The sequence below is a fragment of the Lytechinus variegatus genome, chromosome 15 (assembly GCF_018143015.1).
Source record: "Lytechinus variegatus isolate NC3 chromosome 15, Lvar_3.0, whole genome shotgun sequence".
Lineage (NCBI taxonomy): Eukaryota > Metazoa > Echinodermata > Echinoidea > Temnopleuroida > Toxopneustidae > Lytechinus > Lytechinus variegatus.
In genome coordinates this window covers 30234561-30257343 of record NC_054754.1, presented here as the reverse complement: position 1 = coordinate 30257343, position 22783 = coordinate 30234561, and the positions used below count along the sequence as shown (strand labels likewise).

The window sequence follows — 22783 nt, the reverse complement described above, 5'->3', positions numbered from 1 at the left end:
CTGCATAACATAATATGTTATTATTACCCTTATCTGAGCGCCAAGCAAGAAGACAGAAGGTCCCATTGTTACAAGTCTGTGGTATGACTTGGCCGAGGATCGAACCCACGACCTCCCGTTCGACGATGAGGCCGACGCTCTACCTCTGAGCCACCATGCCCGGTTATACACGTATTATCCGGAAAGAACGGAAGGGTAGGAACATTGGTGGGCACATATAATAACATGAAAAATTAAGGAAATATGAAAATTGGAATGCATTCATTCTGTTCATATAATAATTGTGTATGACAGCCAACGTGAGGTGAAAATTGACGTACATCATAAGAAAAAAATTACAGGATAATTTGAAAGTATTTACTAAAACTGCATTCTTAAGTGAATCTGGAATTTTTTTCCAGACCCGTGCGGCGGAAAACAAAATGTCATTTTTTTAAAGATTTGATATTGAATTTAGGTGTAACAACATCTAGTGTATTATCCGCGTTCTAACATCATGTCTTTCACAAACCATGTCATTCCAGTTTGAAATACCTAAAATATATACCTCAATTCATGCAAATATGTTGAGTTGAGTTATATCTTTGTGGCAGGCATATATCATCTTCGCCTTTTCAATGTGAATATACAAAGTCCAGGATATTATGAGAATTCTAAGTATAAATCTATTATTTCTCGACTTATTATCTAAATCAATATTGATCGAGATAAACTTAAATCATTTACACCTTCAATTGAAATAATAGATTAATCAAGGAATGTCATTTACTTGTTTGACAACTCTCCACAAGTTGAGACTTGAATTATGTTTATTGATAATGTCATAAAGAGGTCATGAATGTTAGAATGATATTCATAAAAGGAAATTTTTTTACCATACAAGTGATGAAATATAAAGAATACTTCTACACCGCCAGCAGATGACTAACCCAACTGAATGAAAATGTCGATTCCTTCTCAGCGCAGCTTGAAAAAGAATAAATACAGACATTTTGAGTACAATTCTTTATTTTTATTTATTTTGAAAGACTTTGTTAAGTGATCTTTGTTGTCATTGTTAATAAGTGTAAGTAGCCGGATCTCCCTCTCTCTCTCAAGTATGTAAGTCACTCTTATATATTAATATATGTTTTTACATTTCAACTTGTTTTTTTTATAGAAAGTAAGGTTAAATCGATGTTTCGGGGAGGGGTGGTGGTGACGGTGGTCATAGAGCCCCATGGAAGACCAGTGATTTTTTATCAACATTTTGATTGTGCATATTGTGTAATTTTACATACTCAGACTACTCTGGATAAAGATTTGCAATAAATAGATAGATAGATAAAATAAATAAATAAATAGATGAATAAATAATAGATAATATAGTGCCAATAAAAGACCCTTACATTTACTTCATGGACCTATTATTAGGTCCATGGTTGTATTAAGATAAGATGGTGAGCGATTTATTCTGTTTTAAGGGAATTATTGCTTCTGGTTCATTTCAGCGACGGTGTTTTCACGGTTTGCATTTCAGAGTAGGCCTGTTAAAATAATGTCGGCATTAACTTGAGATTTCTGCACGCGCTGGTGAATTTATTTAGAACATGCATGAAATCGTTTCTTAAAAAGCAATTTTGAGCGTGAAAGAACATTATGGCCGTGTATTGTTCAGGTTGTTTGGTTCCTATTTTGGACAATATCACCTTTCTTGTATTCGCATTTCATACCCTCCACCCTCTTTATATTAGTCTTGTATTTCAAACTTATTATTCCGAAATTGACATCCCGATCCCCGTGATTCGATTAAACACAGGCAGAGGCCGAGACCTGGAGCGACAGCATCGGCAGAATAGCTGAATAGGGACTGCGCGAGTAGCCTATACCGTGGGATTTTCAGACATGACGTCATTGTTTGCAATGAGTGTGAGGGGGGAAATCCCCGGTCAAAGATGCTATTCGCATGACAACATCCCATGACTCCTCTGAAGGGAGTGAACTAATTCCTATTGCGACATAGTGAATTGCAACGCGCCACGTATTTCGTGGTATTTCAGATCAGACTCCGTACACCTACAGAGCTATAATAATCTATAATCGTTAGAAAAACGTCAGTTGACAAAGGAGGTTGTTCTTGATCACAGCTATATGGTCTACTTTGTCTTTATTTCTCCGATCGGCTGCTTGTTTGTATCTATAGTCTTGAGGCTTTACCGTCTTACGCGGGGACACGTTTAATTCCAATGCTGTAACTGATGTTTTTAATTTGGTATATATCACAAGATGGATAATTTTGCTCATCGTTTGGATCAGGCGTCCACTTTTTAATGGAATTTCCAGTCTTTTCTTCCACCATTGGTAAGTCTGCACAAATAAACAAATATTGACATAAATTTATTATGCCAGGGATGCCAGCATATGAGAAGGGCTATTGATAAGGCCTATTTGATTCATCTCGAATCGATCGTAAAACTAAAAGTGATTCTTAAAGGAACAATCAGTTCGATTTGGAACATTCTCCATTTATTCAATAAATAATTTGCGTTCATTTCAATTTTTAATAAGATATTGCATGTTTCTAAGTTGAATATGATGTGACTGTGTTTCAAAACCATTTAAAAATGAACAAAGAAGAAATGAGGAAGAGGAAGAAGAAAATAAGAAAGAGAAAGAAGGTAAGCAAGAACAATAAAGGGATAAAAGAGAGAGGGGGACACAAAGATATTATTACGCTAGCTGGCCCATTTAATATGATGTTTCGTTAGTTTAAACTCATCTTTTATTCATAGACAAGATTGAACTTGTTCTCCTGTAGGGCCTATTGATCGATATGAGGAACGTGCAAGAATTTCTCTGAAAGTTATGATCTTATCTTTATAGCCTATACAAAGTACATTTTGCCGACTTCAATCAGGTTGTCATTACACATTTGCAATAATGAATGACAGATAATAAAAGAGGTGGATTCAATCATTGAGATCTAACCTTTCTACATCTGATAATCTGATATAGTTGGTTCCCTTGACTTGGTTACTGGGACATCTATGGATTTGTCCTTTTTGTGATCACAGACAAAATGATGAATAAGTTGATTTATCAAGCCCTATAAAGAAGGATGTACTGTCCCCAACTCACGACATGCATATATCCAGGCCTACATTATATTCAATGAGAAAAAAAGTATAAAACGATTTATAAAGTGTATACATTAGATTCATTCATCAATTTTGGGCATGCACTCATAGTATCTAATCTTCCATTCATTTATTTTTTTTTTCAATTGTGCTTGTCTATTTCGTTGATCTAGCTATTGTTAATTGTTCAAAGTTTACCTTTGTGTTTATTTGTTTGTTTGTTTAAATAGCGCTGGAGGCTTTAATGTTTTTATTTTGTGTTGATTGTTGTATCTTTTCCTTCATTTTTTATATATATATTTTTTGGGGGGGCGTACAGATGGATTAGCGGCCCCTCAACACTATACAGCCAATGTTTCACTTCCCGTCTGTCTTAATATAGACCAAGCTACCCGCTTAAAAATCAAATGCAATCCAAGTTCGTCTGTCGTAATAAAAGTACACGTAATTTCTATTTCGTGTCCTGACATGCAATGAGTCACACGCTGTTCAGAAGTCAAGACGGCTGAGGATCTCTTTTTATCTCTTGAATGAATGAATGTTGATCCAGTCATCATCTCCCGAGAGCTCTCCCCGTGAAATCACGCCTTGGACACGATCAATCATTATCGGTAGGTGTATATTCATCTTCTAACTAAATGTTTGAATCTCTGATTAATGGTTGATTTAATAACCAATAACAAACACATTTCAATTATTTATGTTTGATTTTTGAATAGGGACTCGTCAGTATAGTCAGTCCCGCTTTCGATGTAGAAGCTTGCAAAAAGTCAGAGAAAAAATTGCTCAGTGATCATTGATGACAAGCTTTTATTGCACGTTTTCGCGAGAGCTAGGCCTATATAGTGTACATTGCTTTAAATTGTAACTGTTTGTTGTCTGTTTATTATGTTATTTTCCAATTTCATTTAATTCTCCGTCAGCGAATGTCTGATATATTAGATTTGTTTTGTCATGTTTGAGCGTTGAATTACAAATGATTAATCTCTTTATCAAAGTATTGATTTAGATTTGGTATCTCATATTTATTCATCTTGTTGCACTCATTATTCTGATTTCTCCTATTTCTACTCAGCCATGGATCTGCTTTATGTTTACTGTTCATGATCCATTATGTTTATCGACCGAAACAATCTCAAATCACCATGTCTCTTTTGGGCAGATCCCATGATTGGGTCTGCCCAAAGTATATGCTATATTACTACTAGACCTTAATTATGTGCTGATGATGTTGGACGTGTTTGCCCAGCGGTGAACCTCGTGAACGCGGAGGTCGAGGGGTCTATCCCGCGAATTGATCGTATAGGCACTCTTTATAACTGCGGTTGCATTGTGTAGGTTATCCCTGGATGAAAATTTTAATAACATTTTCATCAAGGGATTATTATCTATTTACTTCATGTGGTGAATGATGGCACTGGCGTACATATGGGGGCCATGTGGACCCCAAATTTTTTTACGACTAAGAAGAAAGGAGAAAAAGGGAAGAATAGAAAGGAAACAGCGTGAAATATAGTTTTTTTTTCTGAATTTTGTCAAAATTTTTAAAAAATTAGATTTTTGTATTAAAACAGTAATGTTTAACCAAGGAGGTGATATCGCCTTGGTTTGACTCGTTTGCAGCTCTTTATGCATTTTGTCCCATACGCCATAAGGCCCCTCAAAATTTGGGGCACTACGCGATCGATTGCTGTTAAAGAAAATCATCTATGGATATTTTACTCTAAAAAATACCAGAAGCTGTATAGATTCCCAGGAGTCGAACCAGGTTCATCATCATGAGAGATCAAGATCAAAGTGGAGATGGTGCATATAATACTTTCACCTCTAAATGATGGCGCGGTGCGGTGCGATTTACCTTTAATATTCGCCCTCACTCGGCATCATTTCCAGGTGAAGTAAACACAACCAGTTCTGCCTACCATCACAATCATCTTGGACATCGTCGTAATTGTTAAATTCGTTGATTGCTTCATCATTATAGATGCCATGTAAAGGTTTTTAAAGTGGAAGGGGCTAGGCCGAAAGTGGAGTAGCTGATCATGCAAAAAACCACAATCAGATGGTCATTTTTACCTTTTGGTACATTTTTTTTAATGTGGGCGAGGGTCTGAAGTGCCCCCTTTCCGGTTCCGCAGCCTCTGCATCATCATCATCATCACCATCATCATAATCATCACCATCGTCATCACGGTCACCACCACCACCATCATCGTCATCACCACCACCATCATCATCACCATCATCGTCATCATCATCATCATCATCACCACCATTATCATCACCACCATCATAATCATCATAATCATCCTCATCTTTATATTCGAACAAAATAATGTTTCATTCTTTGTAGATTGAATTATCCATGATTCGTGAGTTAGAAATTGATACGAATTAATTTTCAATTCAATTAAAATAAAACATTTATTTTCCCCATTTAATCACATATTTTTCTTGTAAAGTTCATACATAAATTAATCATTTCATTTCCAGTTATCAAAATAATTATAATGATAGAAAGGAGGACTGAACAGAAGGTCCTCCAATCTTGGCAACATTTCTAGGGTTGGTTCTCATCAATACCTCTTAAGAAATTTATTTGAAGACCGATCTTTAATATGGGGTGTTGTGAAGTCATATTCTGAGTTCTCCTGGAGTTCTCTATACATAGAAGTAAATGTAAACACTGATTTGTATGTTGACAATTCCTTTGGCACTACATGAAAACATCTAACCATTTTGACGATGCTTCTGAAAACGATAGGACTTAATGATCTCGATTCATTAATAACCATAGGTATAAATCCTTGACCCTGACCCCGGACCCTGACAGTTCCATGCAGTCTTCCTAAGATCCGGGTCCGTCGCAGGTGGGGTTTAAGAGTGCACTTGACGGTTGTCTAACAATAATTCCATTAGTTTCACGATGTGTAGTTGCAGTCTCTGAGCTCTGTAAACATTATTCAAGGATCCAGTGAGTGACTGACCAATCAAACAGCTTTGGTAGAGTTTAAACTTGGAAGTGGAGATGGTGCAAATACTTTCACCTCATAATGATGGCGCGGTGCGGTGCGATGAAGAACTGATAAATTTCGCGCTCATTCGCCATCATTTTAAGGTGTGGTTAGATCAAGCACCATCAGACGATCACGTCTTCGGGACTCTTTTTCCGCACGAGGTTCTCGAATCCAAAAACTTCTTCATCTTTGCATGACACCTGCAGGAGTATAATTACTTATGTTCATTATCTATATGTCCTATCTGTTCGCCTTATTATTTAAGAGATTTTGAAATACAATATAAAATATGTTTGAAATGCAAATGGAACCTCGCTCTACGAAAGTATTACATATTCTTGAAGAATTAAAAAGTGATCAATTCTGTACATAACAAAACTTGATGATTGTTTTCATTGCAGTGAGGTACTGCTTTGGTCTTTTGATTTGTATGTAAGTTTTCATGAAATTGGCATCATTGCAATAAAAGAAAAGAATTATGAAATAGTTCATTTTGTCCCAACCACAAATATCAACCTTGGATCTTGCAAAACCACCGTAATTTATGCCTCTTAGAATGTGTTTTTTTTTACCTAGCATGACAGTACTCTTCACGACTGTACACTCATCAAACGTGTTTTTTGGTAAGATTCTCGTTTTCATTTCACTTACGGGGTATTACAAGAAACTTGCGATCAATCGCAAGTCAATATTTTGGTCCCTAAATCACTCATGTCTTGCAGATGATTGCAAATTAGTAATTGATTGCTTATCTGCTCCTTGAAACAAGAAGTGTAATCAAATTTGCTACAGCTAACGTTGTTCTATCAGTTGTAAAATTGCAACAGAATATTTCAATTGATCGCAAATATTTTCTTGCAACACCCCCTAAGTAAAATAAAATGAAATTACTTTGGTAACGAGTTTAATGTCCAATTGTTCCTTAATTCCTAACGCATTAATTTGATATTGAAAAGAAGAGAGGGGGACAGAAAAGTGTGAGGGGGGAGAAGGAAGAAGATACAGTGGGTCGAAATCGAGAAAGAAAGAAAGAGAGGGGGAGTAGACATGGTAATCATGATAAAGAGAGGGAAGAGAGAGGGGGGGGGAGTGGGTGGGTGAAAAGGGCAATTTAACATAAATCTATTTGAGCCGTGGAGCGCGAAATTGAATCGCAACTTTAATGTGTTAAGAAAGAATAATTTTTTTCACTAACCACAATTTAAAACGAATGCTACTATTGTTCGGTTTTACGTGAATATTACTATTCTAATAGTTTGCACGAAGTGATTTGGCTATACAACCGAAAAGAATATCATCATTTGATTTTCAATATTTTTTATAGGCCTATATATATATTTCCTTTCGCAGAAAATGTGTGTTTTGTGATTGTTGGTTTGTAGCTTTCTTTTATTTCTCTTAAAGGGATGGTCCGAGCTGAAAATATTTCTATCTAAATAAATAGAGTAAAATTCACACAGCAAAATGCAGAAAATTTCATCAAAATCGGATAACAAATAACGAAGGTATATTGAATTTTAAAGTTTATCAATATTTTGTAAAAACAGTTATTTGCACATCGTCATGAATATTCTTTTGGTGGGCTGATGATGTCACATCCCCACTTTCCTTTTTCTTGTGTTATTACATGAAATCACAAATGTTTCATTTTTTCATACATGTGTAAATGATGTGTCTCCATTATGATGAAGTTGCGGCAAAATTGGCTGCGGAAGCCAGAAAATCTAGGGGGTGACCACCTGAAATTTTGGGATGGACACTGGTAAAAAATTTGACAAGCGCCCCTAAAAAGGTTTTGAACGTAGATTTTATGAGTTGCTAACCCAAAAATATTTGACAAGCCAAAAAAAAAGAAAAAAAAGGTTATCATCATAAATTTCATGAGTTGCTAACCAAAAATTTTTTGACAAGCAAAAAAAAAAAAAAAAAAAAAAGGTTATCAAAACAGAATTTAGGGGGGACCGTCCCCCAACTAAAATTTAGGGGGGGACACGTCCCCCCCCGCTTCCGCCGCCTATGTGCGGCAATAAATAACTTATACACTTAATCAGTTGTAATTCCGATTGTTTTAGTTCTTGGAAGAAAATTTTGGTATCAACCTCAATAATTTCATATAATAAAATACAAAAGAACTAGTGGGGGTATACCATCAACCCACTTAATGAATATTCATAAAGACATGCATAGCACTGTTTCACCAGAATAATGCCAATGTTTAAAATTCAATAACTTCGTTATTTGTTATCCGATTTCGATTAAATTTTCATCATTTTGCTTATATTGATATACATGTACAATTATCTCCAGCCTGGCCCATCCCTTTAATCAAGTTGAGATTTAATCTTGTGTATTTGTAGCATCTGCCTCCTCTTATACAATAATGATTATTGAAATTTGCTATTATTCTTCTGTTTGTTTTATTGAGGGGATTACCGTATATTTATAGTGTGTTTACGTGGATACCAAACCGTGAATGAAAATCGAAACAAGAAGTATAATATCGTATGACTCATGCGATTGGATCCATTAATGGATGCTGAATAGAAATATTCACAAAGGATTGGTTGTTCCTGACTGTTGCAGCCCCTCCCCTGCCAGCCCCCCCCCCTTCACCCAAAGCTTTACTACCTCATTATATTTGCTCATATGGAAATGATATGAAATTATTGTTGGGGAGCAGTTGATATTCTTATCGTTATTTGTAATCATTTTGTTTGAGAAAAAATGTGTACCTTATCTTATAGGAAAATGTAGAAAGACGACCTTTATTAAAGGGACATTTTGTCTCAAAAAAATGCACCAGGGGCACTTTAAGAGTGTGACTTTACTTATTTGTCAAATCCTAAAATCGCATTTAAGTTCCAATTTGCTTCCAAAGTAAAAAAAATAAAAGATACATGTATCATTACACAAATTATAATCAGAATTAAAAATAGAATTAAATACATTTTTAAAAGAGAAATTATTCGTAATACATAATCCTGAACGGAGACCTGTGAGGATAATGTGCCCCATACCCCCCTTCGTCAACTATTATGTTTTTTTCACACCGAAAAACACCAACAAATGAAAAATTATAATGACTATAGGGCGAGGAGGAATGCTTCAATCATGGAGCTACTGCTTCAATCATAATGGAAAATCCTTCGATGGGGATTCCCCGACTAAATTCCCCATGAACAATAGGCAAAATAGCAAAATAGTAATTGTGCAATGTTCCAATGGGTGTCATTTCCTTATGGATTTTTTTCTTTACTTCCTATGCAGCTACTTATTTGGGGGCCACTGTAAAAAAAAATGGAAATAAAGATGTGCCCCACCACCTGTTGCGAGCGGGGGGGGGGGGGGTGCAGAATGTTGAGTGTTTGGGACAACACTGTTAAGGGTAAAAAAGGTAGACATGTAAATGAAAGATGTGTATAAAACAAAATAAAAATGTAAAGGATTTGGTGCCCCTTTTAAAAGATAAATTCGAGATTCGAGACAGTTATTTCGTTTTCATCACAAATATATAAATACAAACATAAATCAAATGTTAGAGGCTCGAAAATACAAAGAATTCTTGAATACTCTTTTGCTTTGTTGTCCTCGCATGATTCCTTTAAGAATAATTGCTTATTGACTTTGACTTTCGTAGCTTTATTTTTGTATGGTGCATTCACCTTGTGTATTATAAAGATTCTATTTCATTTATTTCCCCTTTTCTTTTCCGCATTTTTTTGTTGTTTTGTTTTTGTTTTCTGACCGTCTCATATTGTCGTCCTAAGAGAATACAATTCACTCAAATTAGTATTTAACCTTTACAACTGCTACAAACCCTAGACCCGGATCCATGGGTAAAATCTTCATAATACACATTCAAAATAAAACCTTTGAGGCTATCAAATACCAAATTAATTTCAGTGAAATGTACTCTCTGAGGTAATTTGAGTGGGCGCAGAAAACACAAAAAGGGAAAAATGAATCGGCAAAAGGCCTCCGTCTAAAGTGATTGATTGTTTTAGAATGGTTTAAAAACGTCCATATTGAAACTTGGAAATTACAACAAAACATAGGTTAAAAGAAACGTTTTTTGTTGTTCTGACATGGAACGTTCTATAGAAAAACTTTGGTGGTAATATTAATGATTACTTATGAGGGGGAAAGAATAGGCCTACCTCGTCAAACAATACCAACCAAGGGGCGGAGCCGTTTACTCCTGGGAGTGAAACAGGGTTTCCCCCCTCTACGGCACAAAGACATCCCCGAAGGGAGCCAAGATACTCATCTTACCCCCCCCCTCCCTTGGGGCCTAGGGTTACAGGAGTTACTTTGTTTTACTTTACAACGAGAAATCCCCGAATGATTCTGCATCGCTGCACTTTTTTTCCAATTTTCTTTTTCTTTATTTTTCACATTTTCTGGATCATGTCCGATGAAAGGGCATTTTTCTTTAGAATGAAGACATAAACGTATAATTCGGTTTTGACAACTTCTTCAGCATCAGTCCAGTATCAGATTGATGGGATTCCAAACTGAAAAAAGGGGGCTTTAGTAGAAATTGTATAATGGCTATTAGTAACATCATGGAGGTAGAAAGACACATATAACTGTACTTCCATTAAATCTGAAAAAAGCAAGGAAATGTCATAGCTTTCCGTTGATCTTTTTTTTTTAATTTTTTTTCCTCATTCGTTTGTCAATACTTTTGATTTATTGATTACACATGATGTCCATTTCATCATAACTCACAATATTTTGACCAGGTAAGAATTATGTCTGTTAGATAATATTTTTCACCAAAAAATGGAAATTGTTTGACACAAGCCAGCAATTGTTATTGATATTGTTATTATAACACGATAAATCAACACGATTTGGCATATTAGTCTGTTGATAATGGGAACATTATTGCTGACCCTAGCTGGCGCTAATTCATATTAAAAAATTTACACGATGGATTTAGGGGTAAAAAAGGTGAATTATGGTTCGGTTGATAACCTTATACATTTATGTGCGGAAGAGCGGAACGAGCAATAATTGGGTTCAGGGGCGGATCCAGGATTTTTTTTAAAAAAGGGGGCACATTTTTCCGAAGAAATATTTCACAAGGAAAAAAAAGGATTTTACAAAAAATCAAGGATATTTTAATTTTGCTGCTCAAGAGGGGGGAGGGGGCACGGACCGCCCCCCTGGATCCACCAGTGATTGGGTTATTGGAAGACTGAATGGTGTTCAAAATGTTTTTCAAGGGATGCATGTGTTAGCATACAAGAGACTGAATGCTCTCATATAGTGAGTGAGCTCCAGATAATGTACATGTAATATATTTAAGAGCTAAGGAGATAAAGGATACCTTGTCAATAAAGATATTATACATGCACTTGAATAAAAGGAAAAGGGTTAAAGGGGTGCACAACGAGTAATTATTGTCGATATTTGCCCAATCAACACTCACTTTTACTCACTTGTCAGAGATGAGATGAGAATGGAACATTGGATCATAATCAAGATTGGATCCTGAAATGAATTTAGAGCATCTCAACACATTATAAACTTCCCGAAACGGGATTGATAATTTTTTTCATGACAGACTTTGTCAATATAATGTGCGTCACATGCGATGTGTGCAATTGTCAAGCCAAAATGTAGAAATAGTACTATTATAGGAGTGCATACAATTTTTTTTATACATGTGTCTCGCAAGTGTCAGTTTGCAGGGGAGGATCTAGCTTAAGAATTACTTAAGTTATTAAGTTGTATTAAAATACGAGATTGATAAAATCGTTTCAAAATTAAGGGAAACTGTATACAGTGGCGTTTCTACGGGGAGGGGGCCTGGGGGCACGTGCCCCCTGGGATTTGGTCTGCCCCCCTAGGTGCCCCCCTGAAAAAATTGGCAGAGCAAAAAAAAGGAAAAAAGAAGAAAAGAAAAGAAAAAGGAAAGGCGACGAAAGACAGAAGAAAATAAGAGGAGGAAGACGAATGAATGAAATAATGTGAGGGGAAGGCTTGCAAAAAAAATCTTTCATTTTACTATATAAGATTGCGCATCGCTCCAGAATTGCTTTTGTTCGATGAGATTCATATCTTGCTCAATAGGCTGATATGGAGCAAGTTTTGAAGTCAATATACAAAGCATATTTTGGCTCGGACATCGAGCTTTCATTATTTTTTTCATTAACAAATTTAAGTGCCCTGTAAAATATCCATTTTATGGTTAACATATCAGCTTTTTAAGCTCACGCTGCGTGATCGCATTGTTTGATTTGCCAAGTTCCTATTGTCTATACGTGTATTCCATAATGTTCCATTAAACAAATATATTCAGAATGCCCAGATTCTAGGTCTAAATCTAAAACACGAGCGACAGCCTGCATGTTCTTTATTTAAAATGTGCTTAAATTATCCAGTTTCACATCACAATATCAATAATTGTCTGCTCACGCTTCACGATCGCATTATTAATGATACCCAATTAGCTATATCCTATTTATGATTTACACAATATGAATAGTGTCCCGCTTTTTTAGGTCTAAAATCTCAAATTTCTTCCTCTCGCGCTTCGCGCTCGCATCAATTGTTTAATTACATACCTTTCCCATTTATTAATACAAAAAGTGCTTAGAATGACCTTTTTTTAAGTCGGAATGTAAACAAAATTTGCTCGCGCTTCCCGCTCGCATTATCGATATGTACCGTCTTCGTGGGTGATGGTCCCTTTTCGATAATGCTAGAACAGTTAATAACAAATTCTGTTCGCGCTTAGCGTTTTCAGATTCAGATTCAGTTTTATTTCCAACAGAAATAACAAATATTGATACAAATCATTTTCATAGATTATAACAAATATTTACAATACATTAATAATAATCATGATAACTAACATATAAAAATATAATACAAAATATTTTATAGACAAATAATATATAGTTAGGATAGAAGAAAAGTATCTGTGGAAATGGGGGATTCACTAAAAAGCATAGCTTGTATAATGTGAATCCCCCTAAAGGAAGAGAATAGAGGAGAGAGGGAGAGAGAGAGACGCAATGGTTGCTATTTGCCTACGGAGATTTACTGAATAGATTAAAAAGAACAGGATAACTCACAGAACAAGACAAAATGAAAAATAATAAAATTTAAAAAAAAAAAAAAAAACAGGACGACAAAAGGAGAAATAAACGTAAAATAGAACCAGGACAAATTTCGACCGAAAAGAGAGGATAAAACAAAATGATAGACTAACAAAAATAACTTTAAGTCTGAGAGGAGATGATAACGAGCGGGAATTAGAAATGAAGACCTCGGTAGGATTTAAGTAAAACGTTTTTAAGTTTTCTTTTAAAAGAATATATGGAAGGGCTGTTTTTTATGTTATTGTCGAGGGAGTTCCAAAATCTAGGGCCATCGAACATAAGTGTACTCTTTGCTAATAAAGTTCTAAAACGGGGTAAATGAAATTCGTCAGATTGCCGAGTAGGGTAATTATGAAAAGACCGATTAAGAGGAAACATAGAATCAAATACACGTGGAAGTGTGTTTTTGTCAAAGTTAAACATAAATTGTCCTAAATGAAATAAATATAGGTCGCTTATCTTCAGCAATTTGCAATCAAAAAATAGTGGGTCAGTGTGTGAACGAAAAGCTGAATTATGAATAACACGAAGGGACTTCTTTTGCAGTAATAACAGTCTATCTAAAATGGTTTGATGGGTGCTGCCCCAGGCAAGTATCCCATAATTCAAGTAAGGCAAGATCAGGGAAGAATATAGCATTAAAAGTGATGACGACGAAAAATTATATTTCAGTTTATTGATAATGCCAATATTTCGCGAAATAATCTTACATATACAATCTATGTGGTATTTCCAGGAAAGCTTATTATCAACGGTAACACCGAGAAATTTAATGAATGTGACATTTTCTAAATTAGTGTCATCTAAAACAATGTCCATGGGAAGTGTATCAATGGAATTGCTAAATAGCATATATTTAGTTTTAAGTAAATTAAGAGACAATTTGTTGGATCTTATCCATTGTGTGACTTTTAAAAGTTCATTATTAACAGTATTTACTAAGGTATATGGATTTTTATGGGAATAAAATATATTAGAATCGTCTGCAAAAAGAATGAACGAAAGGATATCAGATGATTTACAAAAGTCATTGATATAAATAATAAATAATAAAGGGCCTAACAGACTGCCTTGCGGGACTCCGCAATTAATGTACTGCATGTGGGATGCATGACCATTCAAAGATACAAATTGACGTCTGTCGGACAAGTAGCTTCTGTAGCGTTCGCAGTAATCATCTATAACATACGAATCTTGTTCAGGTTATCATAACATTACCCAGAATATCAAATTTTCAGGACAACATACATGAAAGTAAAAAAAAATCACTCGCGCTTCGCGCTCGCACTTTTATAACATTATTTCATGTTTATGCTGTTTTATGAGAATAAAACTAACACGTGACTGATCGGGGAATATATAGGTGAAGGTAAATTTTGGGCCCCGTCCCTTATTGGCGAAAGTCGGATCCGCCCTTATGACACACACACACACCAGAAAAAATGGTGCTCCCCTGAAAAAGCAAGGACCGGTCCCCCAGTGCCCCCCAGAAAAAAAGTCCTAGCTACGCCACTGACTGTATACCTTCAGTTTTTACGGATTCATTTCATGAATGTCATCAGTAACTCATTTTCATGAAATATTGAGGTAGACCCTGTTTTGTATATATCCCCCTTCCTCTCAAAATAATTCCCCTTCCTTACCGTAGTAAGGAAGGGGAATTAAAAACATTTAAAACATTATTTAGTGTTATTTAGGCCTATAATATCATAATGTATATCCTTTCATTCTTTTTTCAAAGGCAACACTTTTTTGACATTACAATCGTAGCAAATGAAATGATTTAATCGTGAAGTGACAAATATCATCAAACATACGATCAAAATCATCATAGGCTATATAAATTATTTCATAATAGATGGGCCTAAATTTGTCAATCATTTAGAACTGTGAATATAAAGATGATAAATGCCAATGGTCCTTTGAATTCCTACTTTTTTACGCTGGAAGAAATTACAAAATGAATGAAAGAAGAAACAAAATGAAAACGAAAAGATGTGGACAATCGCAAGTCATGACACCCCCCCCCCAAAAAAAAAACCGGCATTCGCCGTACTTGTCGAAGAATGGTACAGGTGGGCGTGGTCCAACATCCGTGGGAAACGTTTGTATTGCATCATTGCATTGTATTGCATTCATATCATGCACGTGATATACAAATCGATGTGATTGCGAACCGCCTGACCAGCAGAAGCAGAAACAAAGAATAAAGCGTTGTACAAGTAGATCTAACCTTAATAGATCTATTGGAAATTTCATGGGTAAGTTGATTTCAGTGTATTTTAACTTTAAAGTAATTTTAAACAATGCTTTTACATGTATCTTTTTCGCAGGCATAAATTTGGCCGGGTGTTTGTATGTGCAGGAGCACTATATAGTACCAGCGGAGACGCTGATTCTACCCCGCCGAAACTTCCGGGAGGAAGTCTCTATATGGGTGTGCTGGTGATCAATCGACCTGTGAGCTGTGTGGCCTATGGCGCGCGTGCTGTGAAAATATGAAGTGTGTACTTAATTGCTTCTTCTTTCCCCCTTTTTAAACTATTAAAAGGCTTGTTATTGTGCATACGGTGGTGCACTTGGGTTATCTATTTGAAATGTTTTAGTTCCTTTCAAAACAGATGCAAATGATAAAAGTACAAAATAACTAAACAAGGTATAAAATTTTTTGCCAATATCAACTTCCGATCATCATTCTCTTCGTGTTTGAAATATTTTGGTCACTTGAAAATGGGGTATTAATGAGTTTATTTTTCTGTGGAAAGAGTAGGAAAGTTTACAAAATCACTGATCGGTCATTTTGAGCATATCTCTTGTTTTGAAAAAGTATAGGCCTTTGAAAATGTGTCCTGGACCTTTTTCATCTAATTTGAAGTTCATTTTAGAAGGATGTTGCAAAGTTGTAAGTGTATTGAAATTACTTTCTGATGTGTAATTTAAGTGCTCTGTAATACAAGGCCAGTCGGTAATACAATCACTCATTAAAAGTAGATCTAGTGGTAGTTATGAAGAATGATAATTTTTTTAAAGGGTCTTATTTTTTACATAAATTTGTACCATCTAATTTAACTTTGAGTGTTATTTTTTTAATTCATTTGACAGGCAAGGAACAGATTAGATGAGAGGTTGATTTTGATAGATGAGGGTACCAGGGCCATTCTTACATCTTATCTCTTCTCTGTCATCAGTATTATTCCTGTACTTCACATCAACTTGATATACCAGTGATCCAAAGCCGTGCTAGCTTGAGAGACCATCAGATGATAACTCCCACAAGGTCACAACTGAAAATTAACATTTCTTTTGAATCTTAAAGTTAGAGCACAAGACAAAAACTTTATTATTGACATCAGCCACACAACAGAAGGCTCTAAACTTTGGATACATGTTACAATCCCAGGGCTCTTATCGACTAGTTCTTGTTGCAGTAACCAAGAAGGGTGTTAGGTTGTTGAGGAGAGGAATAAAGAATCATTCTGATAAGATGGCTGAAGGATCCAGTATGAGTCATCGTGAGAAGGATGGAGAGCTATTATATCCAGTTGTTGACACTGTAAGTTCCATAAGTATATGTATTTAAACAAATCTTTTATCTCACATGTATACAGTTTAAGACTCAAGAAACTAATTTTTGTCAATTCAATTCATTTATTTTCTCCAACCATCATTCTGTTTATGTGATCTAATAATCTATTGCAATAGGACATACGACAAATCCAATTGCAATACAGCTTGGCCAAGAATTTGCACAGGAAACCACTCTTTACTACATGTATGTGTTGTTTAGGACCCCATCTGACCCTCTCGTCAAATACCCAACAAAGGTGACATATAGTGGCAGCGGTGGGATAACTGGTCCCTCATATTCTTAAATCCTTGATCCATGTGCTAAGATGTAGTGTTGGTCATGTGTGGTTAATTGTACAGTACAGCAGCATCATAACCCCTAAATTATACCTTAAAATTCCTGTCTATTTCACATTGGACTCATTTCACTTTTCTATGTATAGGAAGTTGCATGATTCATGAGATGTTTAGCAAATAGTTTGAGGGGCAAGGTTAGGCCTATATAAGTAAAGGAATATAAAATCCTTTGTTTAAATTGTAAGTATGGAAAAGTTCTATGACCTGTGTTAATTAGGTTGTTTAACTATCAAAGTCATCCATTGAGAATGGACTCAATGGAGTGTTGCTTAAAGGGGCTTTCACAATCACTCTTGCGATCGTGTGCGATCATTTAGTCAAACTATATGTTGCACACAATCGCAACGGTTGAAAGCAGTCGCACCAATTGTGAAAGGGGCTTTACTTACCAAAAATAGACCACATGCACAAACCACAAAATAGAGCAAAGATAAGAGCAGAAAACTTCTAAACTATCTTGGTTTGCTGATTCATACTACATATATATGGAAACTGGCCATCTTTGTTCTTGAAAGAAAAAAAAACCCTGACATACCGCCTCATAGGTTAATTTTACCCATCTTATCTCAACTAATGAAATATCTTTCGATATAAAGGGAGTTCTTTTGATATTTTTTAAAATGTAAAATGCCAGCTAGAATAATTGCAATCATATCAGCAGTTAATTCCAACACACTTCATTATGCTGGTACTCAATATGGTAGTATCACTGTTCCCCTGTGTCTAGCTTCACATTTAGTGTGGAAAGAAGTAGACTTGTAATTTCTGCTGGTATTCAGTATGTTCAACTTCAAAGCAAACAAAGATAAGTCTAGAATCATGCCATGCCAATTTTGGCTCTCATTTCACAACTCCCTTGAGTTTGAAAATTGAAATAAAATGTACATATTGTATTTATAAAGGATTATTTGAACACTGCTGTACACAGTCAGGGAAGAAAATAATTTAGGTTTTTTGTTAACACATTGGGGGCAATTACTGAATATTCAAGGCTATTTTAGACAAGCAGGGAAGGAAATAAATGATAGGAGCTACATGTATGTTTAGTTTACATGTGGGGAAAATTACTGAATATTTGGGGCTATTTCTTTTATTTCAAGGACTACGTTTTGTGCAACAAGCAATTATGTTGATGGCAGTTATTCATTTGGATGATTAAAGTGTAAATTTAAAGGGCCAAAACCCCCTCCCATCCCCTCCCCTCCCCCAAGGAAAAACAAAAATTCAGATCAAGTAAAAAAAAATCATGCCATCAAATGTGCATACCACCTCTTTTTTATGAGCTAAATTTTAAGATGTTAAAATTTTCTAAACTTTCTTATTTTATATTTGATGGAATTGTCAGCATTACGCTATGATATTTTGCACTTGATTAAAATTAGCTTTCTCTTGGATAGAACTTGGCCTTTTGTGTATTTTAAATGATCTTGTTACATTTGCAGCTAAAAGAAAAGTATTGTATCATGATTATTTCCTTTTCTCCCACCCCCTCAATCCTTCTACCTGCCTCCTGACAGTATGGACCAATAACAATACGAGGTAGTGAATTAGAACCAGGCAAGAAGAAGAAATGGTGTACTTGTGGCCTTAGCAAAAAAGCCCCTTGGTGTGATGGTGAGTTATCTCCTTTTTTATGTCATACAAGTATGCGACCGTCCACCCCCAAATCAACAATAAGTCACCAAAAATTAATTTTGAGATTTTCATTGAGCTTGAACAAGCACATCCTATAACTTGTCAAAGTTGATAAATGATAACACATAAGTATTTGATTAAATGCAGCAAGAAACCCAGCAAGGGGTTCAAGAAATAACTAAGTAGAACACGGTTTTAAGTTTTAGCACGAGAAGTGCCCACTATGCAATCATCCCAGTGAAACTTTCAAGCAGTCTGCCTCAAGAAATGAGTCGACATTTGAAACTTTTGTATTGTGTCTTTTATTCAGTTTCACAACTTCAAATTTTTACAGTATGAAGGAATAGAATTTTTTAATTTTAACCCTATGGTTTTTTGAAGACCAAATTAACTGTTTTGCCAATTTACAGAGAACCTTCCCTGGGACTTATTGTTAGTTTTGGGGTGGCTGGTCACATGTGGCAGGAGTCATGGCATCAAATCATGATCATTAAAGTCAAATTGATGTCACAAGTTTGTGTGTACACTGGACCAGTTACAAAACTTGAAGCATGCAATAAAGAGATGTAGTTTGTCCTACCATGAAGGAACAGTGTGAAAAAAAGTTGCTGAGGTTTGTTGACATTCTGACGTGTTGCCATCTGCATGTAAAATTATGTCTGTTGGTTTCGATTTTTTATCATAGACCTGTCATCGACGGGATCGAGAAATTATTTTCTTCAATTTACTTTGTGTCCCACCCCATCTTTTCTTCCAAACAAACACATAACATGTTCAGAATATTAGAAAGAAAAAATCTTTCTGGAATGTTCAATAGTTAATGCTGTCAAAAAAGATTGAATGTTCTTGAAACATCATTTAATTTGCTATTACTCCTTTGCTTTCACTTCTAAACTATCTCAGGTGCTCACAAGAAGACTGGTTTCCGTTCCCTTAAGTGGGAGGTCCCTGAGAAGCCACAGTCAATCTATCAGATATGTAACTGTAAGTACACCAAGTCTCCTCCTTACTGTGATGGGACCCACACCAATCTTCCTGAAGAGGTCTTAGAGAGACAGAAGAACTGTCCTAACAAGCCAAACCATGAACAATGTCTCAAGATGTGCACTGGGTGCGGAATTAAGGTGGACTTTTGATGCTGGCTTCACAGACATAGGGATATTTCATTCTAGCCATAACTTCTATTCCATTGACTACCAACTTTTGAACTTCCTCTAGGCTTTGTGAAGGTACTACCTTGTTCCAAAAGGCAACAAGTTAACATGTTACAAATGAATTCTGTGACTCCCGTAGGGCTTGTACAGGAAAACCAGGTTCCAGTTGGCTACAGTTTGATCTGTTGTATACTGAATTCTGTGATTCCCCATGGCTATGTACAACTACCAACTGGTTTCTAGCAGGCAATGGGTTAACATGTTCACTACTGAATTCTGTGATTCCATAGTCTTTGAACAGGGATATCTTTCAGTAGGTACATGTAACAGGTTGACTCATCGACTCCTGAATTCTACATCTCCTAAAGACTTCGTTCCAATAGACATCAATGTACATTCACCTTTTAAATTTCTTATTCTGTTTTCTCAAAGGTTTACAGAGTTGAATTAGGATTGATTATGTGGCTTGATATAGATAGCTGAGCATTGACTACATCATCTCCTTTCAAAAATGATCCCGAGAGGCTAAATTAAAATTGATGAAATTATTATTTTGTATATTTGAACAATACTAACAAATAACAAAAACTTCACAGATTTGCACTTCTTTAATTGTCTGACTTGATTCTTTAGATATTGCACTTTCATGGTATTAAAAATTTTAAAATACATTTTTTTTAAAGCCCCAAAACAAATGCCAGAATTAAACGCTTATATTTTAAATTTGTTTGTGCTCTCTGAAACTCTTCAGGGATAGTTTGTGCAAATGCTGACACATACTTTAAAACTTATGCAGATTATTATGACAAAAAAACAAATAAGTGTGGAACCTTGCTTTAAGGACAAGTCCACCCTAACAGAAACTTGATTTGAATAAAAAGAGAAAAATTCAACAAGTATAACACTGAAAATTTCATCAAAATCGGATGTAAAATATGAAAGTTATGGCATTTTAAATTTTCGCTTATTTTCAACAAAATAGTTATATGAACGAGCCAGTTACATCCAAATGAGAGAGTTGATGACATCACTCACTCACTATTTCTTTTGTATTTTATTATATGAAATATGAAATATTTTGATTTTCTTGTCATTGTCATGTGAAATGAAGTTTCATTCCTCCCTGAACATGTGGAATTCCATTATTTTAACATTTTGTGCCTCAGGCAAGGAGGTCCTAATCGTCAAATTCGTAAAAATTAAAATATTGTATAATTCAAACAATAAGAAAACAAAAGAAATAGTGAGTGACATCATCGAAACTCTCATTTGGAAGTAACTGGCTCGTTCATATCATTATTTTGTTGAAAATAAGTGAAAATTTGAAATGTCATAACTTTCTTATTTTACATCCGATTTTGATGAAATTTTCAGCATTGTGTTTGTCTGATTTTTCTCTATTGATTCAAATCAACATTTTTCTGAGGTGGACTTGACCTTTAAAGAAACAATTTCCAATAATGCATGTATAACTTATCATTAATGTTGTCATCAAAGTTTTTAATCCTATCTGCATACAATATGCAGGGCAGTTGCAATATTTTGTAAGTCATGATTTTCTCATCTTGGGAGGTAACAATTGAGCATACAGTGGGTGTAGAGACTAGCAAATCAGATTAATACCTTGCCAAAGGATGCTAGTGATTTGTTCAGATTTGAATCCCACACCTTATGGTTTATCGCAGTCCATATTACCACAAGGAGGCGCGATAGCTCAGTCGGTAGAGCGGGGATTAGTATTCCGGTGACCCGGGTTCGATTCCCGCTTGGTGCGCTAGTGCCCTTTGGTAAGGCATTGATCCTCAGTACCAGGTTCTTCGGAGGGGACTTTAAGCCATCGGTCCTCTGGTTGCTTGCTTACAAGCATTCATGCTTTCTTAGCAATCAGGTAAGAAAAATCACCAATTTTATTAAACATTAACTATATATTATTAAACATGGTATTTGATAAGTGAAGGCTGAGTAGATAAATGATAATGTGCAAAACTGAGGCCTTGATTTTTACATTTGTATTTATCTGTGGCAATAATCGTGTGTACTTCTATGGATTGAAACCAGAGAGGACGGGATTTTTTTTTACATATCCTAACATTTTAAAATGTATGAAAAATATGCATCTCTATTGTAATAATTTAAGATCTAGTGTGATTGAAAAATATGCAATATGAATTTTAAAAATATCTATATCTTTAGGCCTAATGCATTAGATGTTCATTTTTATCATTATTTTAAAGATCTACAGGTAGATGATAGAAAATTGATTACAAATGCAATATGATGAATGAAATTTTATGTTAAATGTTTTTGTACCAATGTACCCATTATTTGTAATGTGACAACATGAATGCATTTCCAGGGGAAATTTCATGTTACATGTATTATTAACCCCATCATCTTTGAACGTGTTTGTATAAATATATTTCCAAATGGTGCTATATATGATTATGTAAATCATGTTCTTTGTAGATATTAACCCCTTTAAGAAGGGGTTGACAGGAAGTTATTAATGCCTCCATTTTGTAATCAAGTTATGATTTTGTCTTTAAAGATCTGCACACTGCGTCATGAAACTTGGACATAAGGGGTATCAAGTATCGCTTTTTATCTTGCATCAGATTCCGATCAAATAACTAAGGGCAAAGGTCATTTAGGGTCGATGAACTAACAATGAACCATGTTTTGGGTAAGACCTTGTTAATGAAATTTGGACATAATAATTATCAGATATCATTAATTGTTGTACCTGAGTTTTAGGTCACATAAGTAAAGTCAAAGTTCACTTGGGTTCAATGAACTTTGTTGGGGATATTTATTGAATTGTA

The 22783-nt window shown here is 35.2% G+C and overlaps 1 protein-coding gene across 2 annotated transcripts; it reads left to right on the top strand.

The window, feature by feature from the left end:
* Positions 1–15383: 15383 nt before the first annotated feature.
* Positions 15384–20813, top strand: LOC121429178 (CDGSH iron-sulfur domain-containing protein 3, mitochondrial-like). 2 transcript variants are annotated; one of them, XM_041626114.1, is made up of 4 exons: positions 15384–15509; positions 16437–16801; positions 18690–18786; positions 19711–20813. In XM_041626114.1, the coding sequence occupies exons 2-4, from the start codon at positions 16634–16636 to the stop codon at positions 19941–19943; spliced, it is 498 nt and encodes a 165-aa protein (XP_041482048.1). In that variant the 5' UTR covers positions 15384–15509; positions 16437–16633; the 3' UTR covers positions 19944–20813. The 2 variants fall into 2 exon arrangements, with proteins under 2 accessions (XP_041482048.1, XP_041482047.1); XM_041626113.1 differs by having other exon boundaries at positions 16351–16801; positions 19711–20812.
* The last annotated feature ends 1970 nt before the right edge of the window (positions 20814–22783 follow it).